The sequence below is a fragment of the Oncorhynchus clarkii genome, chromosome 5 (genome assembly GCF_045791955.1).
Source record: "Oncorhynchus clarkii lewisi isolate Uvic-CL-2024 chromosome 5, UVic_Ocla_1.0, whole genome shotgun sequence".
NCBI classification, from domain to species: Eukaryota; Metazoa; Chordata; class Actinopteri; order Salmoniformes; family Salmonidae; genus Oncorhynchus; species Oncorhynchus clarkii.
The window spans coordinates 21,097,524-21,118,860 of record NC_092151.1 but is presented as its reverse complement, the minus strand read 5'-3'; the positions used below and the strand labels follow the sequence as shown (position 1 = coordinate 21,118,860).

Here is a 21,337-nt window from a genome sequence, read left to right as displayed (position 1 = left end):
TCTCCCACTGACCTTACTGTATCACCCAATACTCTGACTTACTGTATCACACCCAATACTCCCTGACTTACTGTATCACCTGACCATACTCCCAGACTTACTGTATCACCCCATACTCCAGAACTTACTGTATCACCCCATACTCCCTGACTTACTGTATCACCCCATACTCCCTGACTTACTGTATCACCCCATACTCCCTGACTTACTGTATCACCCCATACTCCCAGATGTACTGTATCACCCCATACTCCCTGACTTACTGTATCACCCCATACTCCCTGACTTACTGTATCACCCCATACTCCCTGACTTACTGTATCACCCCATACTCCCTGATGTACTGTATCACCCCATACTCCCAGATGTACTGTATCACCCCCATACTCCCTGACTTACTGTATCACCCCATACTCCCTGACTTACTGTATCACCCCATACTCCCTGACTTACTGTATCACCCCATACTCTCTGACTTACTGTATCACCCCATACTCCAGACTTACTGTATCACCCCATACTCCCAGACTTACTGTATCACCCCATACTCCCAGACTTACTGTATCACCCCATACTCCCTGACTTACTGTATCACCCCATACTCCCTGACTTACTGTATCACCCCATACTCCCTGACTTACTGTATCACCCCATACTCCCTGACTTACTGTATCACCCCATACTCCCTGACTTACTGTATCACCCCATACTCCAGACTTACTGTATCACCCTATACTCCCAGACTTACTGTATCACCCCATACTCCCAGACTTACTGTATCACCCCGTACTCACAGACTTACTGTATCACCCCATATTCCCAGACTTACTGTATCACCCCATACTCCAGACTTACTGTATCACCCCATACTCCCTGACTTACTGTATCACCCCATACTCCCTGACTTACTGTATCACCCCATACACCTTGACTTTCTGTATCACCCCATACTCCCTGACTTACTGTATCACCCCATACTCCCTGACTTACTGTATCACCCCATACTCCCTGACTTACTGTATCACCCCATACTCCCAGACTTACTGTATCACCCCCTTACTGCAGTCACCAACCTCTCCATCCTCTCTCTACCTTACTGCAGTCACCAACCTCTCCATCCTCTCTCTACCTAACTGCAGTCACCAACCTCTCCATCCTCTCTCTACCTTACTGCAGCCACCAACCTCTCCATCCTCTCTACCTTACTGCAGTCACCAACCTCTCCATCCTCACTCTACCTTACTGCAGTCACCAACCTCTCCATCCTCTCTACCTTACTGCAGTCACCAACCTCTCCATCCTCTCTCTACCTTACTGTAGTCACCAACCTCTCCATCCTCTCTCTACCTTACTGCAGTCACCAACCTCTCCATCCTCTCTACCTTACTGCAGTCACCAACCTCTCCATCCTCTCTACCTTACTGCAGTCACCAACCTCTCCATCCTCTCTCTACCTTATTCTCACCAACCTCTCCATCCTCTCTCTACCTTACTGCAGCCACCAACCTCTCCATCCTCTCTCTACCTTACTGCAGTCACCAACCTCTCCATCCTCTCTCTACCTTACTGTAGTCACCAACCTCTCCATCCTCTCTCTACCTTACTGCAGTCACCAACATCTCCATCATCTCTACCTTACTGCAGTCACCAACCTCTTCATCCTATCTCTACCTAACTGCAGTCACCAACCTTTCCATCCTCTCTCTACCTTACTGCAGTCACCAACCTCTCCATCCTCTCTCTACCTTACTGTAGTCACCAACCTCTCCATCCTCTCTCTACCTTACTGCAGTCACCAACATCTCCATCATCTCTACCTTACTGCAGTCACCAACCTCTTCATCCTATCTCTACCTAACTGCAGTCACCAACCTTTCCATCCTCTCTCTACCTTACTGCAGTCACCAACCTCTCCATCCTCTCTCTACCTAACTGCAGTCACCAACCTCTCCATCCTCTCTCTACCTAACTGCAGTCACCAACCTTTCCATCCTCTCTCTACCTTATCTGCAGTCTGCAACATCTCCTTCCTCTACTTGCCTTGCTGTTGTCTGTAGTCTCCTACCTCCCATTATTCTGCCTTATTGCAGTCTCCAAGTCTCCAAACTCCTCTTCTTGTCCCTGCTTCCCTGCCATACTGCAGTCTCCAACCTCCCCTACCTCTTCAACCCTCTCCCTACCTTACAGTCTCCAACTCCATGGCTGATTTAGCCCAATGTCTCCAACATGGTTGGTTAAGGCCAATTCTTTAAGGGTCAGGGCTTAAGACTGGATCCTGGCTCGAAACATGGCTCTGATTTGTTGGGTCACTAGAAAACTTTAAAAACTGTAAAAACTGTAGGTGGGTCGCAGCAGAGACCCAGTTACAGTTAGGAACCCAAGTTTATAGTGTGGTGTTGTAAGGTGGATGAGTTCTGCAGAGAAATAGGGCTCTGTTTAACTCTATCTCTCTCCTGTTCCTCACATTTGGGGCTGTGTGTTTTTTACGAGGGGAAAACCCAACTCATGCTCTCTAAGACAGAAACAGGACAGGTCCCTAATGCACTACAGCTGGCCCCTTCCCAGAGAGAGAGTGTAACGAGAGAGAAAGCAAAAGAGGAGGGAGAGAGAGATATTGAGTAGGAGAGCGAGCAGGCAAGTAATACTTGCCCAGGAGTATCATTATCATCATCATGATCATCATCAGAATAGATTTACGCACTTGCAACCTTCTTTTTCCAGGAACAAAATATTATGTTGCAATCTAGTGGTTTCTAAAATACCAGAAAATGAAATCCATGACATAATTCCCATGTAAATCACCTGAAACAGTAAGGTTGCTGACAGTGTGGTAGTGATTTATACAGCTCAGAACGTACAGTATATGTGAGCTGCCTCATGCACAGTGGACGTGACATGGCTATAGGGACAGGGGACAGACTGCAGCCCAGCCAACCAGATGGCCTGGCCCAGCCAAACACATGACATCAGACCTGGACTGGAGCTAAGCAGGAGCTGTTCCCCTCACAGTGTGAGTGAGCAGGCTAACTAACTCCCCTGAGGATCTCTGCTCAGAGTAATGCCAGCTATAAACGCCCCCAACACTCACACAGAGAGAGAGAACGAGGGGGGTGGGGGTGGAGAGGACAATATAGTGATGGAGAGGGAGTGAACGACAGAGAGAGAGAGGGAAAAAGAAAGTGAAAGGTTGGGAAAGAGAGAGAGGGAGTGAGAAGGGGTGGGGGGGGGGGGGGGGGGGTGTAAAGATTTACTAGGGGTCCACAGATGTTGTTGGATGCCAAACTCATATTTCTCGGTGGTTTACACAGACAGCCTGTGGGTGGATTATATGGGCAGACAATGTAAAGACTGAGTAAGGTTAGAAAAGAGAGAGGGCTAACATGTTGGCTTAAGATGTGCTCCAGTGTTGAAACATAGCAGGTTATGTGAAGCCAAAAGGGTGCGTGTGTGTGTGTGTGTGTGTGTGTGTGTGTGTGTGTGTGCTTGTGTGTGCTTGTGTGTGCATGTGTGTGTGTGTGCGTGTGCGTGTGTGTGTGTGTGTGCTTGTGTGTGTGTGTGTGCTTATGCCAAAGAATCTCCCAAGGGAAAAAGGAGGTTGGAGGTGTACAGTTGTTGTAAAACTGCACATTTTAACACAGTTCAGACACCATGCTGTCTAAAAATATAGACCTCCTGGCAGTTAGAGAGAGAGGGTTATTATGCTGACAGATTGACACCACTGGCACTGACACTTCCACTAGTTTATTCTTGACGGCTGACGTCTCTCTGAGATGGATTGCCTTTTACAGCCTGTTGCTGTGAGCTGACACCGTTCTGATTCTGCATTCTCTGTTAACGTTGAGATTCTTGTTAGTTTTTTATTTACTATGGCACAGCATCGAACATCTGACCCCATCTGACCCCCATGGTTCATCTGTATATCTGTCCCCCATCTAACCCTCATCTGACCCCCATGGTTCATCTGGTGATCTGACCCCCCATCTAACCCTCATCTGACCCCCATGGTTAATCTGGATATCTGACCCCCATCTAACCCTCATCTGACCCCTATGGTTCATCTGGATATCTGACCCCCATCTAACCCTCATCTGACCCCCATGGTTCATCTGGAAATCTGACCCCCATCTAACCCTCATCTGACCCCCATGGTTCATCTGGAACATTACTGTACCTTGACTGTTATCTCAGGTGGGGGTATATGTTCCTGTTAAAGGTGTTGTGACCACAGCTCAGCATCTCCCGTCTTTCTGTCTCTGCAGGGAAGGAACCAGAGATCACCTCTCCTGGACCTGTGACGACCACAGACGCTCGCAGGACAGACACAGCTCCAGACAAACCTGATGCCATCTACCACACAGGCAGAACTGACCACACAGTTACAGACCCGATTCACTCAGCCAGAACTGACCACACAGTTACGGACAGAACTCACTCAGCCAGAACTGACCACACAGTTACAGACAGAACTCACACAGCCAGAACTGACCACACAGTTACAGACCCAACTCACACAGCCAGAACTGACCACACAGTTACAGAACCAAATCACACAGCCAGAACTGACCACACAGTTACAGACCCAACTCACACAGCCAGAACTGACCACACAGTTACGGACAGAACTCACTCAGCCAGAACTGACCACACAGTTACAGACAGAACTCACACAGCCAGAACTGACCACACAGTTACAGACCCAACTCACACAGCCAGAACTGACCACACAGTTACAGAACCAAATCACACAGACAGAACTGACCACACAGTTACAGACCCAACTCACACAGCCAGAACTGACCACACAGTTACAGACAGAACTCACACAGCCATAACTGACCACGCAGTTACAGACAGAACTCACACAGCCAGAACTGACCACACAGTTACAAACAGAACTCACACAGTTACAGAGAAACCTCACCCCACAGACAGACCACACCAGACTACTGGAGAGCAAGACAGAAGTCAGCATGCAGGTGGACTACATGAGACAGCTTATACAGGCACAGACAGACATCACACAGCTACTGACAGAACACACACCACCAAAGACAAACATCACACCACTGACTATACGACAATAGACAAAGACAGAACTACAGGCAGAAAGACAGACTTCTCTGTTGGTACCACTCTGTTCCCTGAGTATGACGTGGATGACTTTGGCCCAGACCTAACCAAGGTAGAGTCAGTTCCAAGCAGGGGTGATACCCTGTTCCCTATGCAGCTGCCCCCTCTCCCCACCACCCGCTCCCAGCCCATCCACCCCCACCTCGACATCAACCAGGGGGGAGACCAGGTGGGACAGGGAGAGACTCAGTTAGGCTCAGGCAGAGGGGAGAGCAGTGGGAGTGGGGAGGGGAGCAGTAGTGACGGGGGAAGTGAGGGGGAGGACAGGGTAGTAGTGATTCCTACACAGGGCTTCATGGCCGGGACAGGGATGGGATCAGACCCTTCACGCCCAGGACAACCAGGTTACCCAGGACGTCCAGGGTCAGTCACCCCAGAGCAGGGCCAACCAGGCTGGGACAGAGTGACAGGACAGAAGCCTGCTGTGGTCTACAAGGAGGAGGAGGGTCAGAGCTCTAGAAAAACAACCCATGGCATAGCAGGAGCCATGGAATCATACAGCGTGGACCAATCGGTGGCGATCCCTCATGAGGCATCTCCCACCAAACCACCCTTCCACCTCATCATTGTCAACGTGCATGACAAGAACCAAACAGGTGAGAGTTTACTGTTGACTCTAGTGACATGGTGTGGAGATAAACACAATGTTGTTTAATGTACTTCACAACCAGCCTAACTCTTATCTCAGGACTGCTAAGTAGACGCACTGTAACACCTGTGTTTAGAGGTATTTTCCTCACGATTGTATCACCAAACTATGCAGTGTCTCAGCCCTCTTGTTGTGAAGTGACTTTAATGTTGTGTACTCTAATATTCTGAGTCTCTGTGGGTTACTGTGTGCTGAAGGACTCTGTACTCACTGTACCCACAGTGGCCTGTTTATATTGATGCTCTGTAGGCAGACCGAATAGAGAGAGAGAGAGATGACATGGAAAGAGTATACAGGACACATTGTTAAAGAGTGTGTGTGCCATGGACAGGAAGGAGACAGTGACCACTCTTAAACCAGACTACTGCTGGACAACTGTGACCTAAACTGACCTGATACATCTCCATAATATATTCATATCTCCAGATTACCACCCAAGACACATTTATGAGGGGTCTCTGAGATCTGTCATATCAGGAAGCCTTGGCTGCTGTAGGACTTCAGGATCTGTGGGAGCATTTTTAGATTCAGGGCTGACCTCATTTAGCTGCGTGTGTGTGTTTGCTTGCAGTCATGCCTTGAAGAAATGTGTGGCTTGACGAGGTTGAGCTCTGGATGCTTTCTAGGTGTTTTATGTCTTGTTTTAATAGAGAAGTTGTATCATTATCACCCCTGTCCATTTACAAGCAACACCCGTTTACATGCAAACACATCACATTCTGCACAAACAAAATCTGTTGGTCTTAGCTTGGTCTTCCAGAGAGAGTGAAAAAGAGAGAAAGACGCGCACACACACACACACACACACACACACACACACACTACAAGTAGGCCTAAGCATTTCGTTGGATGGTGTATACCATGTGTATCATGTACATTATGACCAATAAAACTTGAAACTTAAACTTGGAACACACACACACAAGGTCAAATGGCAGAGCCTGTTTTAGCTCAATCAGCGATGTAATCATTGTCAACTAATTACTCCCTCCTTCTCCAACCTTCATCCCCCTAACTCCCCTGTCCCCGTGCCTCTCCCTCTTTCCCCTTTGATGTGCGTGAGTCGACACTGCTCCCCTACCCCCATCCAAGGTATAACATTTATGAAAGGCTATTGTTTATTATTAAAGGGGTATATTGTATATTGTAGTAAAAAGTTAGGTAACATTTCACCCAGTAACTCAATAAGAGCTCAGTTCTTAAGTGGGTTATAGTCCCATTGTTTCTACATTAGAGGAAATTGAGAAATTGAAATATATAGTATTATGGTTCACACATCCTGTTTCACATATAGTAGATCTTTTTGATTCAGGGTCACAATTGGACACCTCTTTAGGTTGGGAGTGGGTTTTATTAAGACGGGTAAGTCTGACGCACACACACACATAAGTCATTTATTAGATGCTGTTATCCAGAGGGACTTACAGGAGCTCAAGGGCATGTCGACAGATCTTTCACCCAGTTGCCTCAGGGATTTGAACCAGTGACCCTTAGTTCACTGGCCCATCGCTCTTAACCGCTAGGCCGGATATATATACAGTATATACATACACATATATATATATATATATATATATATACACACACACACACACACACACACACACACACACACACACACACACACACACACACACACACACACACACACACAGACAGATTAAAATGATTTATTTATACCATCTCGTCACGGTTTTTATTTGTCCCCAGAGATATAACTAACCTCAGGTTTAGTGCTGCCTGTCCATATGTGCTTCCCCCTTGCACCCGTTCCCACGATATATGTTCCATGTGTACCATAAAGACCTAATGAAGACACACAAACCTGCCTTGTTCCAGTAATACGTCTGGCTCGGATCGACCCAGTCGTAGCCAACACACAGCAGACACTATTCACTCTTTGTGGATGCTATTGCAATGCTGAAACAATTATAATTTATCAGCAATGTGGAAGAGGGATTCCCCATGGTGTTTCTGGTAGACCTTAATCTGCAGGTCCTGATGCACACACACACACACACACACACACACACACACACACACACACACACACACACACACACACAATGTAGATTTCAAGAGGTATCCAAACCTCTCAAAGGTCCTTGTATACATGGACACTGAAAGATAAAGAAACCTCCTCCTCCAAACAGCTAGGCTGCCTCTAACAGCTGAAACAGAGCAGTACCTAGCCAACTGTTTTTCTTTGGTCTGGAGGTCACATACTGCAAGCCTATGAATGTGGCTGAGACTGACAAATATAAGTATCACAGTGTATCAGAGGCTGTCCAAGCGTGCTACGAAGGGCTGGTATTTTATGTAGCAGTCAAATGACATGCAAGAAAGCACATCATCATCAACATCGTGGGATATGTCCACAAGGGAGCATTTTTCTTGTTTTACTATCCTTGTGGGTCCCCACTAGGATAGAACCAACCCACACACACACACACTCTGACTTCTCCCTGTGTTGCCCTGTGTTTCCAGTCGACCACATCCTGCAGATCCTTGGCCAGCCTCTAGGGGGTAATGGAGATTTCCAGTCCCCTCTCATCCCAGCCTTCCCATTCATCCAGACTGAGGCCATCCAGGGCAGCGAGGACAGTATCCATCCCATCACTCTCCCCCCAACACTCAGCTTCATCAACGGGAAACACCAGGTCAGATTTACTGTGGTTGTCTGGATTTGTGAGATATATTCAGCATCTCTTTCAAGGACAATGGAAGTAGAAAATCATCATCAGGATGGGTTGCATAAAGTGACACAACAGGAAAATGAAAATTAATTCATTCATTTAGGTGACTCTGGAGCCAGAGCTGCCGGGGAAGGAGCAGGAGGCGAGAGGAGACCAGTTTGAGACGGCCACACCAGTCCACAGTGAACTGGGGGAAGAGATGGATCATGACGAGGAGGAGAAGAGCCTTACTCCCTTTGACTATGGAGCCATTCATACTGGAGAGACCAGAGAGTCCACTACTACAGACAGAGACACAGACAGAGACACAACTACAGACAGAGACACAGACAGAGACACAACCACAGACAGAGACACAACTACAGACAGAGACACAGCCAGAGACACAACTACAGACACAGACAGAGACACACACACATACAGAGACACAGACAGACACACAACTTCAGATACAGACAGAGATACAGACAGACACACAACTTCAGACACAGACAGCGATACAGACAGAGACACAGACAGAGACACAGATAGACACACAACTTCAGTCACAGACCGATATACAGACAGAGAGAGGACACAGACAGGAGGAAAGACAGAAAGCTCCAAAGAAACAACCCCTTCTTCCCTACACACATCCCCAGGCTCTTCCCCAGTCTCTTCCCCAGGCTCTTCCGCAGTCTCTTCCCCAGGCTCTTCCCCGGTCTCTTCCCCAGTCTCTTCCCTAGTCTCTTCCCCAGTCTCTTTCCCTGTCTCTTCCCCAGTCTCTTCCCCAGTCTCTTCCCCAGGCTCTTCCCCGGTCTTTTCCCCAGTCTCTTCCCTAGTCTCTTCCCCAGTCTCTTCCCTAGTCTCTTCCCCAGTCTCTTTCCCTGTCTCTTCCCCAGTCTCAGCCTCATCCCCTGGTTCCCCCGATACTTCCCCAGATGGCATCTTCCCCTATGAGGACATGAAGTGGTCAAGCGGTCATACCCAGGAGGGCTCAGCAGATGATACCCGGCCCACCCCAGCCTCAGATAGCCAACCAGGTGTGGTCACGGACGAGACAGAGATTGGAGGGGCGGAGAGCGTCGCACACACTCCATCTCACAAACACTACACTTACACCAAAGACACACAAACTCCCTCACAGACCGAGGTAGGAGACTTTGAGGGATCTACGTCGACAGAAGAGGAAGGCTCAGCCCAGGAGGTGTACCCACATGAAGACCCCAGATTCACCAGCCCTGGCAGCCCTGGAGCCATTGAGGCTCCACTGTTGGGGCCTGGGGTGGAGGGACAGGTGACTGTTACACCCGAACCGGGAGCCAGACCAGGAGCCAGACCAGCCCAGGCAGGAGAGACTGTAGGAGACCGCACTGCAAATCACATAGACTCTTCTACACAGCACACAGACTACCCCCTCCAGGCTACCACGCAGGATAAAGATCTCTCCACTCTCCACACTAAGGATCAGACCAGATACCCACCTACACATGGGAAGGACCAAACCACCCAGCATGCCACACACGATAGAGATCACTCCACATACTCTAAGGATCATACCAGATACCTCACTACACAAACCACCCAGCATCCAACACATGATAGAGATCACTCCACACACACTAAGGATCAGACCAGATACCCCACTACACAAACCACCCAGCATCCAACACACGATAGAGATCACCTCACACACACTAAAGAGCAAACCAAACAACCCTCTCACCCTAGATTCCCTACCACCCACCACCAGGAGCAAACCAGCCTCTTTACCACTGATCAGAAGACCACACTGCACCTGAACCTGACACACACACCCCCTGCACACCCCTCCACTCCACCTCCCACCCGCCCCTCCAATCCACCTTCTGCACACCCCTCCACTCCACCTCCCACCCGCCCCTCCAATCCACCTTCTGCACATCCCTCCACTCCACCTCTCGCCCGCCTTTCCACTCCACCTTCTGCACATCCCTCCACTCCACCTCTTACCCGCCTTTCCACTCCACCTCTCACCCACTCCTCCACTCCACCTCTCACCCACTCCTCCACTCCACCTTCTGCACATCCCTACACTCCACCTCCCACCCACTCCTCCACTCCACCTCACCCCTCCACTCCACCTCCTGCCCACCCCATCACTTCATTTCCCACCCACCCCTCCACTCCACCTCCTGCTCGCCCCTCCCGCCCCATCCCTGACTGGGCCCTGACCACTCAGACCCTCCTGCCTGATGGGGAGGAGTTTGTGGATTATGACCATGTGAATGGTTCTCCTCTGCTGGAGGCCAGTCCCCCTGTTCCTGAGCAACCCCAGTCCACCTATCAGCCTGAAACAGGAACTGACTACTACATCGAGGCCCAGACCGTCGATGTCAGACGTAGGTGTAAATCTCAGAGCCTATTCAATGTTTAACGATGGGTGTATGATGTCACCATGGCCATTAGTTGTTGTTGAACGTTGATGATAATAATAATGTTATTGATAATGATAATAATGTTATTGATGATGATAATAATGTTATTAATAATGATCGTAATGTTATTGATGATGATAATAATGTTATTAATTATGATAAATGTTCTTGATGATGATAATAATTGATGATGAAAATAATGTTATTGATGATGATAATAATAATGTTATTGACGATGATAACAATGTTATTAATGATGATAATAATGTTATTAATGATGACAATAATGTTATTGATGATGATAATAATGTTATTAATGATGATAATAATGTTATTAATAATGATCATAATGTTATTGATGATGATAATAATGTTATTGATGATGATAATAATTGATGATGATAATAATGTTATTAATAATGATCGTAATGTTATTGATGATGATAATGTTATTGATGATGATAATAATGTTATTAATAATGATTGTAATGTTATTGATGATGATAATAATGTTATTAATGATGATAAAAATGTTATTGATGATGATAATAATTGATGATGAAAATAATGTTATTGATGATGATAATAATAATGTTATTGATGATGATAATAATGTTATTAATGATGATAATAATGTTATTTATGATGATAATAATGTTATTGATGATGATGATGATAATAATGTTCTTGATGACAATGATGCTGATGATGATGACAATGATAGCGATGACGATGTTAACTTTGCGATGATGCTAATGATAACTGCTGTGATGATGAGGATATGTGTGTGTCTTTTCTCAGCTCTGCAGCAGTGCACGGTAAATGTGTGTCTGAACAAAGCATCTTGCTACCAGAGAGGCAACGCCAGCATCTGTGTATGTGCACCTGGATACACCGGACAGCGTTGCCAAACAGGTACACACATCTCCATAATATATTCATGTCTCCAGATTACCACCCAAGACACAATTATGAGGGGTTTCTGAGATCTGTCATGTCAGGAAGCCTTGGCTGCTGTAGGACTTCAGGGCTGACCTCATTTAGCTGCGTGTGTGTGTGCGTGCTTGCAGTCATGCCTTGAGGACATGTGTGGCTTGACGAGGTTGAGCTCTGGATGCTTTCTAGGTGTTTTATGTCTTGTTTTAATAGAGAAGTTGTATCATTATCACCCCTGTCCATTTACAAGCAACACCCGTGTACATGCACACACATCACATTCTGCACAAACATAATCTGTTGGTCTTAGCTTGGTCCTCCAGAGAGAGTGAAAAAGAGAGAAAGACACGCACGCGCATGCACACACACACACACACACACACACACACACAGTTATATTATATTCTATGTCATTTGTGTAGATGTTGATGAGTGCCAATCCAACCCGTGTGCTAATGGAGCCACCTGTATGGACGGAGTCAACTCCTTCAGCTGTGTGTGTCTGCCCAGCTACGCAGGACAGCTCTGTGAACAAGGTAACACACACACAGCAGTGCAGCTGTTTTAAAACCCTAATCAAAGCTTTTACAAGAAAGAGGCAGCCTTTCAAGACAACTCACAGTTCTGACCAAAAGTGTTAAATGGTTCTAGTGGAACTGCCAGCTCTTGGTCGTATTTAGTCAGTAAACAGACTCCATTCTCTGGATCAGGCTGAGAACACCATTGTCCAAGGTTGACTATGGCTTTGTATAGGGTGCATCACACACACAGACACATACGCATTCACACACACACACACACACACACACACACACACACACACACACACACACACACACACACACACACACACACACACACACACACACACACACACACACACACACACACACACACACACACACACACACACACACACACACACACACAGTGAGTCATGTCTATGCACTCTGGATATCCCCTAACGCTGGGCGTTGGCTGCACACTAGATTAGTTCCAGCACCATCCCCAGTACTGCTACTTTTACTCAGCAACTATACTGTACATACATGCATGCTCACATGCATACACCCAATAACATGTGCATTCACCCTCGTACTGTATCTGTAACAGTACATACACAAATATCATGCTAAACAAGCACACTGACAGCCACACCTGGTGAGCCACAGCTGTGTTCTAATGCTATTGAGCCAGAGGAGAGAGGGCAAGGACAGAATCAGTCCATTATTTTATTAGAAAGATGTTGCAGCTGTGGTGGACTGGATCAATGCAGGCTGTACTAACCACTGGCATGGACCAAACCAACTCTTTATCCAATACAGCGCTGATCATTGACAAGTTTGTGGATGTTTGTGTTTGTGTGTGTGAGCATGTGTGTATGTAAGCGCGTGTGTGTGTGAGCATCTGTGTGTGTGTGTGAGCCTGTATGTGTGTGTGTGTGTGTGTAGCCAGTGACGGGGATATGATAAGTTAATAAAGGTGATCTGAAGCTCGCTGATGATAGATGCACCTTGAGGACTTGATTAAAAGTCATTTCATTGTCAATTGCACTCAAGGTCCAACTGAAACTTCCTCCTTTAACCCATCCCCTCTGAATCTGAGAGGGCGTTACCTGCTTTACTCACGGGCAGAAATACAGATTGTTGGCTTGTTGGCTCAGGGATTCAAATGATTCAAATGGTAAACCTTTCGGTTACTGGCCCAGTGCTCTAACCGCAAGGCCACCTGCCGGCCCATAACCCACCACCTGACACACATCACAGACATGCTTAGTCTACCAGTCTTGCTTTAACCCTTTATAATGTTTGCATGTTTCTGTAGACATTATAAGTGATGACGTAACAAACACCTGCCTGTTCAGCCCATACGATATGAATAACACTGGTCATTCCCTAGCAATGAACTTAGCAACAAGACTCACGGGAAACAAGCTAAACAGACCCGAGAAGGGGTTTTTGCAGATTGGCATTTGTCGTATCAAGTGTCTCATCATTAAATTATGTTAACGCATGATGTGTTGCTTTTCATAACATATTGAACCCATTCAACATTCTACAGTAGAACACTCAGAATAAACTTGTAGAAGAATGGAACTACTCTAAACAACTATTCAGAATTCTAATTCTATGACAACAGCTCATCCAAGCCAGCAGCATGCCAGATCATGGTTTTCTGACATAGCATTGTGGACCCACTAACATACACAAATCTTGCAAAGTCCCAAAACTACAAAGAGGGTTCAGTATGGAGTGACAGTCCCTTAATGCAGTAGCATGCTCTTCCATTCTCGACTTACACAGGTGGATCAATGTGGGTGAATGCATGAGAGCGAGCTAGCTTGTGTGTGTGTGTGTGTGTGTTTGGCCTAGAGAACAGGGAAACTTGTGAGGGTTTCCAAAGCGGATAATGAGCTCCAACTGGGAGTCTGTGAGCTCATTCAGTCAGGGACCTTTCTAAACCAGCTGGAGCTCTTTCTCTTTTACAGTCCACCCTTCGTTTTAGTTTCTCTCTCTAACTCTCTCACTCTGTTTCGATCTCTTTCACTCTCTGTTTCTCTCTCTTCTCCCCTAATTTTATGCAATTTGTTTCATCTCTGTGGATATTGTTAGCCATTGATTCATCTGTTAATCATTGATTCCTCTCTCTCCCCCAGACACGGAGGTGTGTGAGTATGGTTGGCAGAAGTTCCAGAGCCATTGTTATAAGTACATCACCCACCGTCGCACCTGGGACGCTGCCGAGAGAGAGTGTCGTGTCCAAGGAGCCCACCTAGCCAGTGTCCTGTCACAGGAGGAGCAGCTGTATGTCAACCGTAAGTCCCGCCTCCCTTAGGTTGTCATTGGTCACAGGTAACAGGTCCAGGTTAGGGTGAGAGGTCAGAGGGTAGAGAGTATGGAGCGTAGAGATATTGTGTGTCATATGTAGCACTCAGGACTCCATCATGAAACTGTTTTGATGAGTCTGCACAACAAACTGTACAAGATGGATGTTTGTGCAACATGCAGCTCTGGCTGTGGTAACAGCATGACAACATTTTTCCTGACTAGTTTATTGGGGACAGTTCACAGCAGGGGGTACTCACGTCATACCCTAGGGCTACTTACCTACTGTAAAGTAAGTACCCCCTCTGATTTGTTCTGTATCATTCATACACACACCTCAAACTACCCACTGGGCACAAACGTCAGCTCAACGTCTAGTTTTGATTTACATTTGGTTGAGTTGTCAGCTAATGTGAATTCAGCGTAAAATCAACACATTTCACCATGTCATTGGATTTAAAAGTTGGGTGACAAAAATATCCAATCAGTTTCCCACATTGATTCAACGTCATCACATAGAATCTTTGGTTGAAATGATGTGTAAACAACATTGATTCACCTAGAAAGGGGGAAAGAGGGAGAGATCTGCAGTGTTTTGGTGCTTAGAAAGCAGCCTTTGGGAACAGGAAGCTGGTGATTTAAACATCTTAAAATGTATTTGTTATTTGCTGTTGTAGAGTTAGACAGATGCAGTCCTAACTGTTGTTTCTCACCCCCAGGTCTGGGCCATGACTACCAGTGGATCGGTCTGAACGACAAGATGTTTGAGAGAGACTTCCGCTGGACAGACGGCAGCATCATGGTAGAACAGGAGAAAATTCCCTGATAAGATTCACTACATGGTCAAAAGTATGTGGACACCCCTTCAGATGAGTGGATTCGGCTATATCAGCCACACCCGTTGCTGACAAGTGAATAACATCCAGCACAGAGCCATGCAATCTCCATAGACAAACATTGGCAGTAGAATACTGAAGAGCTCAGTAACTTTCAGTGTGGCACCGTCAAAGGATGCCACCTTTCCAACAAGTCAGTTCGTCAAATCTCTGCCCTGCTAGAGCTGCTCCGGACAACTGTAAGTGCTGTTATTGTGAAGTGGAAACGTCGCAAAGTGATTGGCCACACAAGCTCACAGAACGGGACCGCCGAGAGTTGAAAAGTGTAGCGTGTAAAAATCGTCTGTCCTTGGTTGCAACACTCACTACTGAGTTCCAAACTGCCTTTGGAAGCAACGTCAGCACAATAACTGTTCGTTGGGAGCTTCATGAAAGGGGTTGCCATGGCCCGAGCAGCCACACACAAGCCTAAGATCACCCTGCGCAATGCCAACCGTTGGCTGGAGTGGTGTAATGGTCGCCGCCGCCATTGGACTCTGGAGCAGTGGAATCACGCTTCACCATCTGGCAGTCCGACGGATGAATCTGGGTTTGGCGGATGCCAGGAGAAAGAGTGCCAACTGTAAAGTTTGGTGGAGGAGGAATAATGGTCTGGGGCTGTTTATCATGGTTCGGGCTAGGCCCCTCATGGTTCGGGCTAGGTGCTTCCAACTTTGTCGCAACAGTTTGTGGAAGAACTTGACTGGCCTGCACAGAGCTCTGACCTCAACACTATCGAACACCTTTGGGATGAATTGGAACGCCGACTGCGAGCCAGGCCTAATCGCCCAACATCAGTGCTCGACCTCATTAATACTCTTGTGGCTGAATGGAAGGAAGTACCCACAGCAATATTCCAACATCTAGTGGAAAGCCTTCCCAGAAGAGTAGAGGCTGTTATAGCAGCAAAGGGGGGGACCAACTCCACATTAATGCCCATGATTTTGGAATGAGACGTTCGACGAGCAGGCTTCCACATACTTTTGGCCATGTAGTGTATGATATGATATGATGTGATATGGGTGTTACAGATGGTTTTAAGACACACACACACACACACACACATACTACGCAGAGAATGTCTAGCTGTTTTCTCTGTATGAAGTGTTAGCTGAGATATGGAGTAAGGACAGTGTGTGTGTGTTTGTGTGTGTGTGTGTGTGTGTTGCTGCGCACACACAGCCACAAGAGAGAGACGCAGATGATACTGTTGAAACAATGTTGTTTTTTAACGGCGTTATCGCTCCGTGCTGCAAGACACAACCTTGTTCAGTTCTAAGTGTACATGTGTGTGTTTGAGTTAACATGCATTGATGCATAGCTGTAGCCGTTTGGACCAGGGACACTGCAACAAAAATATCCTAAAGAAGAGAAGGGGAAGGGGGAGGCGGGGGAAATTGGGGAGAATTCCCCCTGTCCCCCTGCCAGAGGGTGGTGCTGGTGGTCGGGGGTTAGCTAAACATCTGGTTCAGTTTCACAGTAGAGATTATAGGTCTGGCTCACTGAGATGGAGCAATAGCGCCCCCGTATGACCTCTTTGTGTATTACAGCCACATGCTAACTCCACCTCAGCACTATTCTGTCACAGTAGGAGTCTCCACTGGGTTCTCTCCTCTAGAGGCTGTTCGTAAGTAAAGCTTCTGACAGCTTACAGAAAAAGCAGGGTTAACAAAGGAAACTTGTGTGTAAACCGATAGGCTTGTTAAAAGGTCATCTGGTTCCTATAATGGCTAGTGATGAATGAGATTGGTAAAGAAGTTACAATGAGATTCCTCCCCTGTGTTATACAGTGACTACCTTACAGGTCATGTATACTGTGAATGATGATCTTATACAGTAAGGGCTGTGTGATCTATCAGGGTAACTGTGGAGCTGTTAAGCTGCTGTTGAAAATGACTGTAGTAAAAAGGTCTACACTTTGGTGATGATGAGAGCGTGTGATTGTTGTTTGCAGCAATATGAGCACTGGCGTCCCAACCAGCCAGACAGTTTCTTCCAATCTGGAGAGGACTGTGTGGTGATGATCTGGCATGAGGGAGGACAGTGGAACGATGTACCCTGCAACTACCACCTCACCTTCACCTGCAAGAAGGGCACAGGTAACACAAACACAAATGGTTCAATTCCAGTTCAATTCCAGTTCAATTCCAGTTCAATTCCAGTCAATACAGAAAGTAAACCAAATTTCAATTTTTCTCATTGAAAAACATTGAAGAGATTTGGAATGGGTCCTCAGATCCTCAAAAGGTTTTACAGCTGCTCCATCGAGAGCAGGTTGCATCACTGCCTGGTATGGCAACTGCTCGGCCTCCGACCACAAGGCACTAGAGAGGGTAGTGCGTACGGCCCAGTACATCCCCGGGGCCAAGCTTCCTGCCATCCAGGACCTCTATACCAGGCGGTGTCAGAGAAAGGCCCTAACAATTGTCAAAGACTCCAGGCACCCCAGTCATAGACTGTTCTCTCTACTACCGCACGGCAAGCGGTACCGGAGTGCCAAGTCTAGTTCCAAGAGGCTTCTAAACAGCTTCTACCCCCAAGCCAAAAGACTCCTGGACAGCTAATCAAATGGCTACCTAGACATACACTCTCTCTCTCACACACACACACACACACACACACACACACACACACACACACACACACACACACACACACACACACACACACACACACACACACACCTTACCCCTGTCCTCTCTCCTCCCTCCAGTCTCTTGCAGCCAGCCCCCATTGGTGAAGGATGCCTGTGTGTTCGGTTCTATGAAGCCTCGTTATGAGATCAACACTCTGGTTCGTTACCACTGTAAAAACGGCTTCATACAGAGACATGTCCCTACCATCCGCTGCCGTGACAATGGCCAATGGGACAGCCCCAAGATCACCTGTATGAGCCGTGAGTACCTTCCATTTCCGCTGTCTCAATGACTACCAGAACTGACTACAGCCACCAACTAATCAGGGCCTTGATGCAACGACATTAACAATCTCTCCTTTTGTTTTTTCAGCCGCCACCTACCAGAAGGCTTTCGTTTCTCGGCATCGTACCGATAATCACAATCATAACCAGAATCAGTACAATCACAACAATCAAGACCAACAGAAGAATTACAACTAGCAACGCCAGGGCAGCCGTAACCAGCAGCAACAGAGCCAGAGAGAGATGAGACATCAACACTAATCTGATTTCTGGTCAGTCCTTAAAAGCTCAGATAAGGTTGCAAAATTCCAGTAACTTTCCCAAAATTCCAAAGTTTTCCAGAAATCCTGGTTGGAGGATTCTGAATTTCCTGTTATTCCCTCCTGATTCCAGGACTCTTCCAATGGGGATTTCTGGAATTTTGAGTAATGTACTAATCCCAGACAGAGTCAGATCAGATCCAAGGGGTTAGCTAGGGCCAGACGCATTGACATACTTTCAGAACTATTTATAAATATGTATAGCTAGGGCCATGGGGTATTTCACAAGGCATAATCACAATCAGCAAGCTAACTCTGATAAGCTCTCATTAAACACAGGTTTAATAAACATTGTAACACAGAGTATTGAGTCCATTTCAAATTCAACTAGGACAAATTAAGTTTCAGAATATTTTTGAAGTTAGTTGGCTAACTTGATCTTGATCTTGCTTAGTGAAATCCACCCCAGATCACGTCTGATTCTTCCGACAACAACACACACTGCCTTAATGGTTAACACAGCAACAGTGTCCGTCTCTAGAACAGGAGAGCTTTTCTGTGCCTGCTCTAGAGGGACACATCTCAATCCAATGCTTTCTGAAAATGTCCACTTTATGCTGTTTCTTTTTCTGAGAAATAATCCACTGAAAAGACATATAAAATATATATTTGGCTCACTACTACAATGTCTGCCTGTGCCCTGGTGACAAGTTTGCAATTATTCCAGTGAAAGAGACCCTAGTTTATTATTTGGAATAAAGAGCATTCACATAATCACATCAGCAAGTTATGAAGGTTTATATGAATCATTCCATATGTTCTGCTCACAGAATGGAAGATAGAAGTTGATTGTTCTCATATACAACCCCCTTCAGAACAGATTCAGTTCGTTGTGACATGGACTCTACAAGGTGTTGAAAGTGTTCCACAGGGATGCTGGCCCATGTTGACTCCAATGCTTCCCACAGTTGTGTCAAGTTGGCTGGATGTCCTTTGGGTGGTGGACCATTACTGATAAATACAGAAAACTGTTGAGTGTTAAAAACCCAACAGCGTTTCAGTTCTTGACACAAACCGGTGCGCCTGGCACCTACTACCATACCCTGTTCAAAGGCACTTAAATCTTTTGTCTTGCTCATTCATCCACTGAATGGCACACATACACAATCCATGTCTCAAGGCTTACAAATCCTTCTTTAACCTGTCTCCTCCCCTTCATCTACACTGATTGAAGGGGATTTAACAGGTGACATCAATAAGGGACCATAGCTTTCACCTGGATTTACCTGGTCAGTCTATATCATGGAAAGAGCAGGTGTTCTTAGTGTTTTGTATACTCAGTGTAGACTTGATTCAATATTGTGCATACAGGCAGTATGTCATGTGAATTGATTTTATGTTAAAAATAAATAAAAAAAGAATGAGCCACATGTTTATCACCATCTTTGGTAAATTAAAAAGTCACTATGAAGTGCAATCGTTGTTCATGACAAGTGACTGTTAGCATATGGAGCATAGAAGGGATATCTGTGACAGTCACCTCCTGCAGTGGCTCTCCAGCATATTAAAAACATCAGTAATACCTTCATCGTAAAGATAATGTATGCATACAATGATAAAGAGGAAAATATAGAGTATAATGAATGTCAGGTATGTGGGTGAACGTGTGCTGTGGTTAGAGACCTGACTCATAAGATAGAGGATAAAAGTTATATATTAAGACATATCCATTTCATTTATTGTATATGTTACACCAATGAATGGACTGTGATACTGTTAAAGGTCATAAGAACTGAAGTGATTTTTACAACAATGACTTATTTTGCTGTTTACAAAAATCTGCCTTGTTGTACCTTGCAGAGAAAGACCCGTATCTTACATTATGTCTCATTTCAGTTCTTTATGTTGCACACAACCTGTTTAGTAAAGTTATACAATCCAGATATCTGAGCTGTTACCGTGCTGGGCAGGGGGTTGACCTGTACCCGAGAATCCCCCCAAACTGCTCTCAACAGAACCAACTTTGAGAAACACTCAGGTCGTGTTCCCCTGCTCAGACAATGCATGTATCAACCAATGGATTGCTGTAACATATGAATTTGTTGGCTGATACGTAAAATACCTATCCAGGCACATCTAAGCAGAGTAACACAACCTCAAAGACACTTGAACTATGACCTTTTAGAAATACAAAGGATTCCTTTTTACGTAAGGAACATTTTTGATCCCCCAAAAATAGCTCAAATACTTTTTCAGTATATCCTGTTACTATCGTCTGTAAAATATCTGTATAAATCAATTGCTCCTGATTAAGCATGAACAACAGTACAAAGAGGAGACTGTATTGACAGTTTATCGGCTAATATCGCTGTTCCTCAGTTAGAAGATTCTGCTGCATTTGTCTTCTTTGTTTACTGCTTTCATACATTCTGTTTGCTCTGTTTTTATCATGTCTGTTTCTACCCAGAGAGTGTTGGGGATACTGTATCAGAGGAGGCAGAGGGAATGTGATTTATCAGAGAATACTTTGTCTGTTCTTATGTTTACGTTGTGTATGTCGCCAAAGACCCACTAATAATGTACCTATACACCATCCTCTGCTCCATCGCAACTTCTGCTGTGTGTGCAATAAAAAATATTATAACGGATT

At 45.9% G+C, this 21,337-nt stretch overlaps 1 protein-coding gene across 1 annotated transcript; it reads left to right on the top strand.

Annotated features, from left to right (window-relative positions):
* Positions 1-4,249: 4,249 nt before the first annotated feature.
* On the top strand, positions 4,250-21,337 carry LOC139408515 (versican core protein-like). The gene is made up of 10 exons (XM_071152497.1): positions 4,250-5,726; positions 8,267-8,439; positions 8,579-10,835; positions 11,673-11,786; positions 12,230-12,343; positions 14,464-14,622; positions 15,352-15,434; positions 17,462-17,606; positions 18,221-18,403; positions 18,516-21,337. The coding sequence occupies exons 1-10, from the start codon at positions 5,222-5,224 to the stop codon at positions 18,623-18,625; spliced, it is 3,843 nt and encodes a 1,280-aa protein (XP_071008598.1). The 5' UTR covers positions 4,250-5,221; the 3' UTR covers positions 18,626-21,337.

What these genes read in the sequence shown, in the direction of transcription:
- LOC139408515 (XM_071152497.1), top strand. Translation starts at nt 5,222, where the DNA reads ATGCAGCTGCCCCCTCTCCCCACCACCCGCTCCCAGCCCATCCACCCC. An exon ending in GCATGACAAGAACCAAACAG is followed by an intron (nt 5,727 to 8,266) that starts GTGAGAGTTTAC and finishes CTGTGTTTCCAG; the next exon opens with TCGACCACATCCTGCAGATC. An exon ending in CCAGACCGTCGATGTCAGAC is followed by an intron (nt 10,836 to 11,672) that starts GTAGGTGTAAAT and finishes GTCTTTTCTCAG; the next exon opens with CTCTGCAGCAGTGCACGGTA.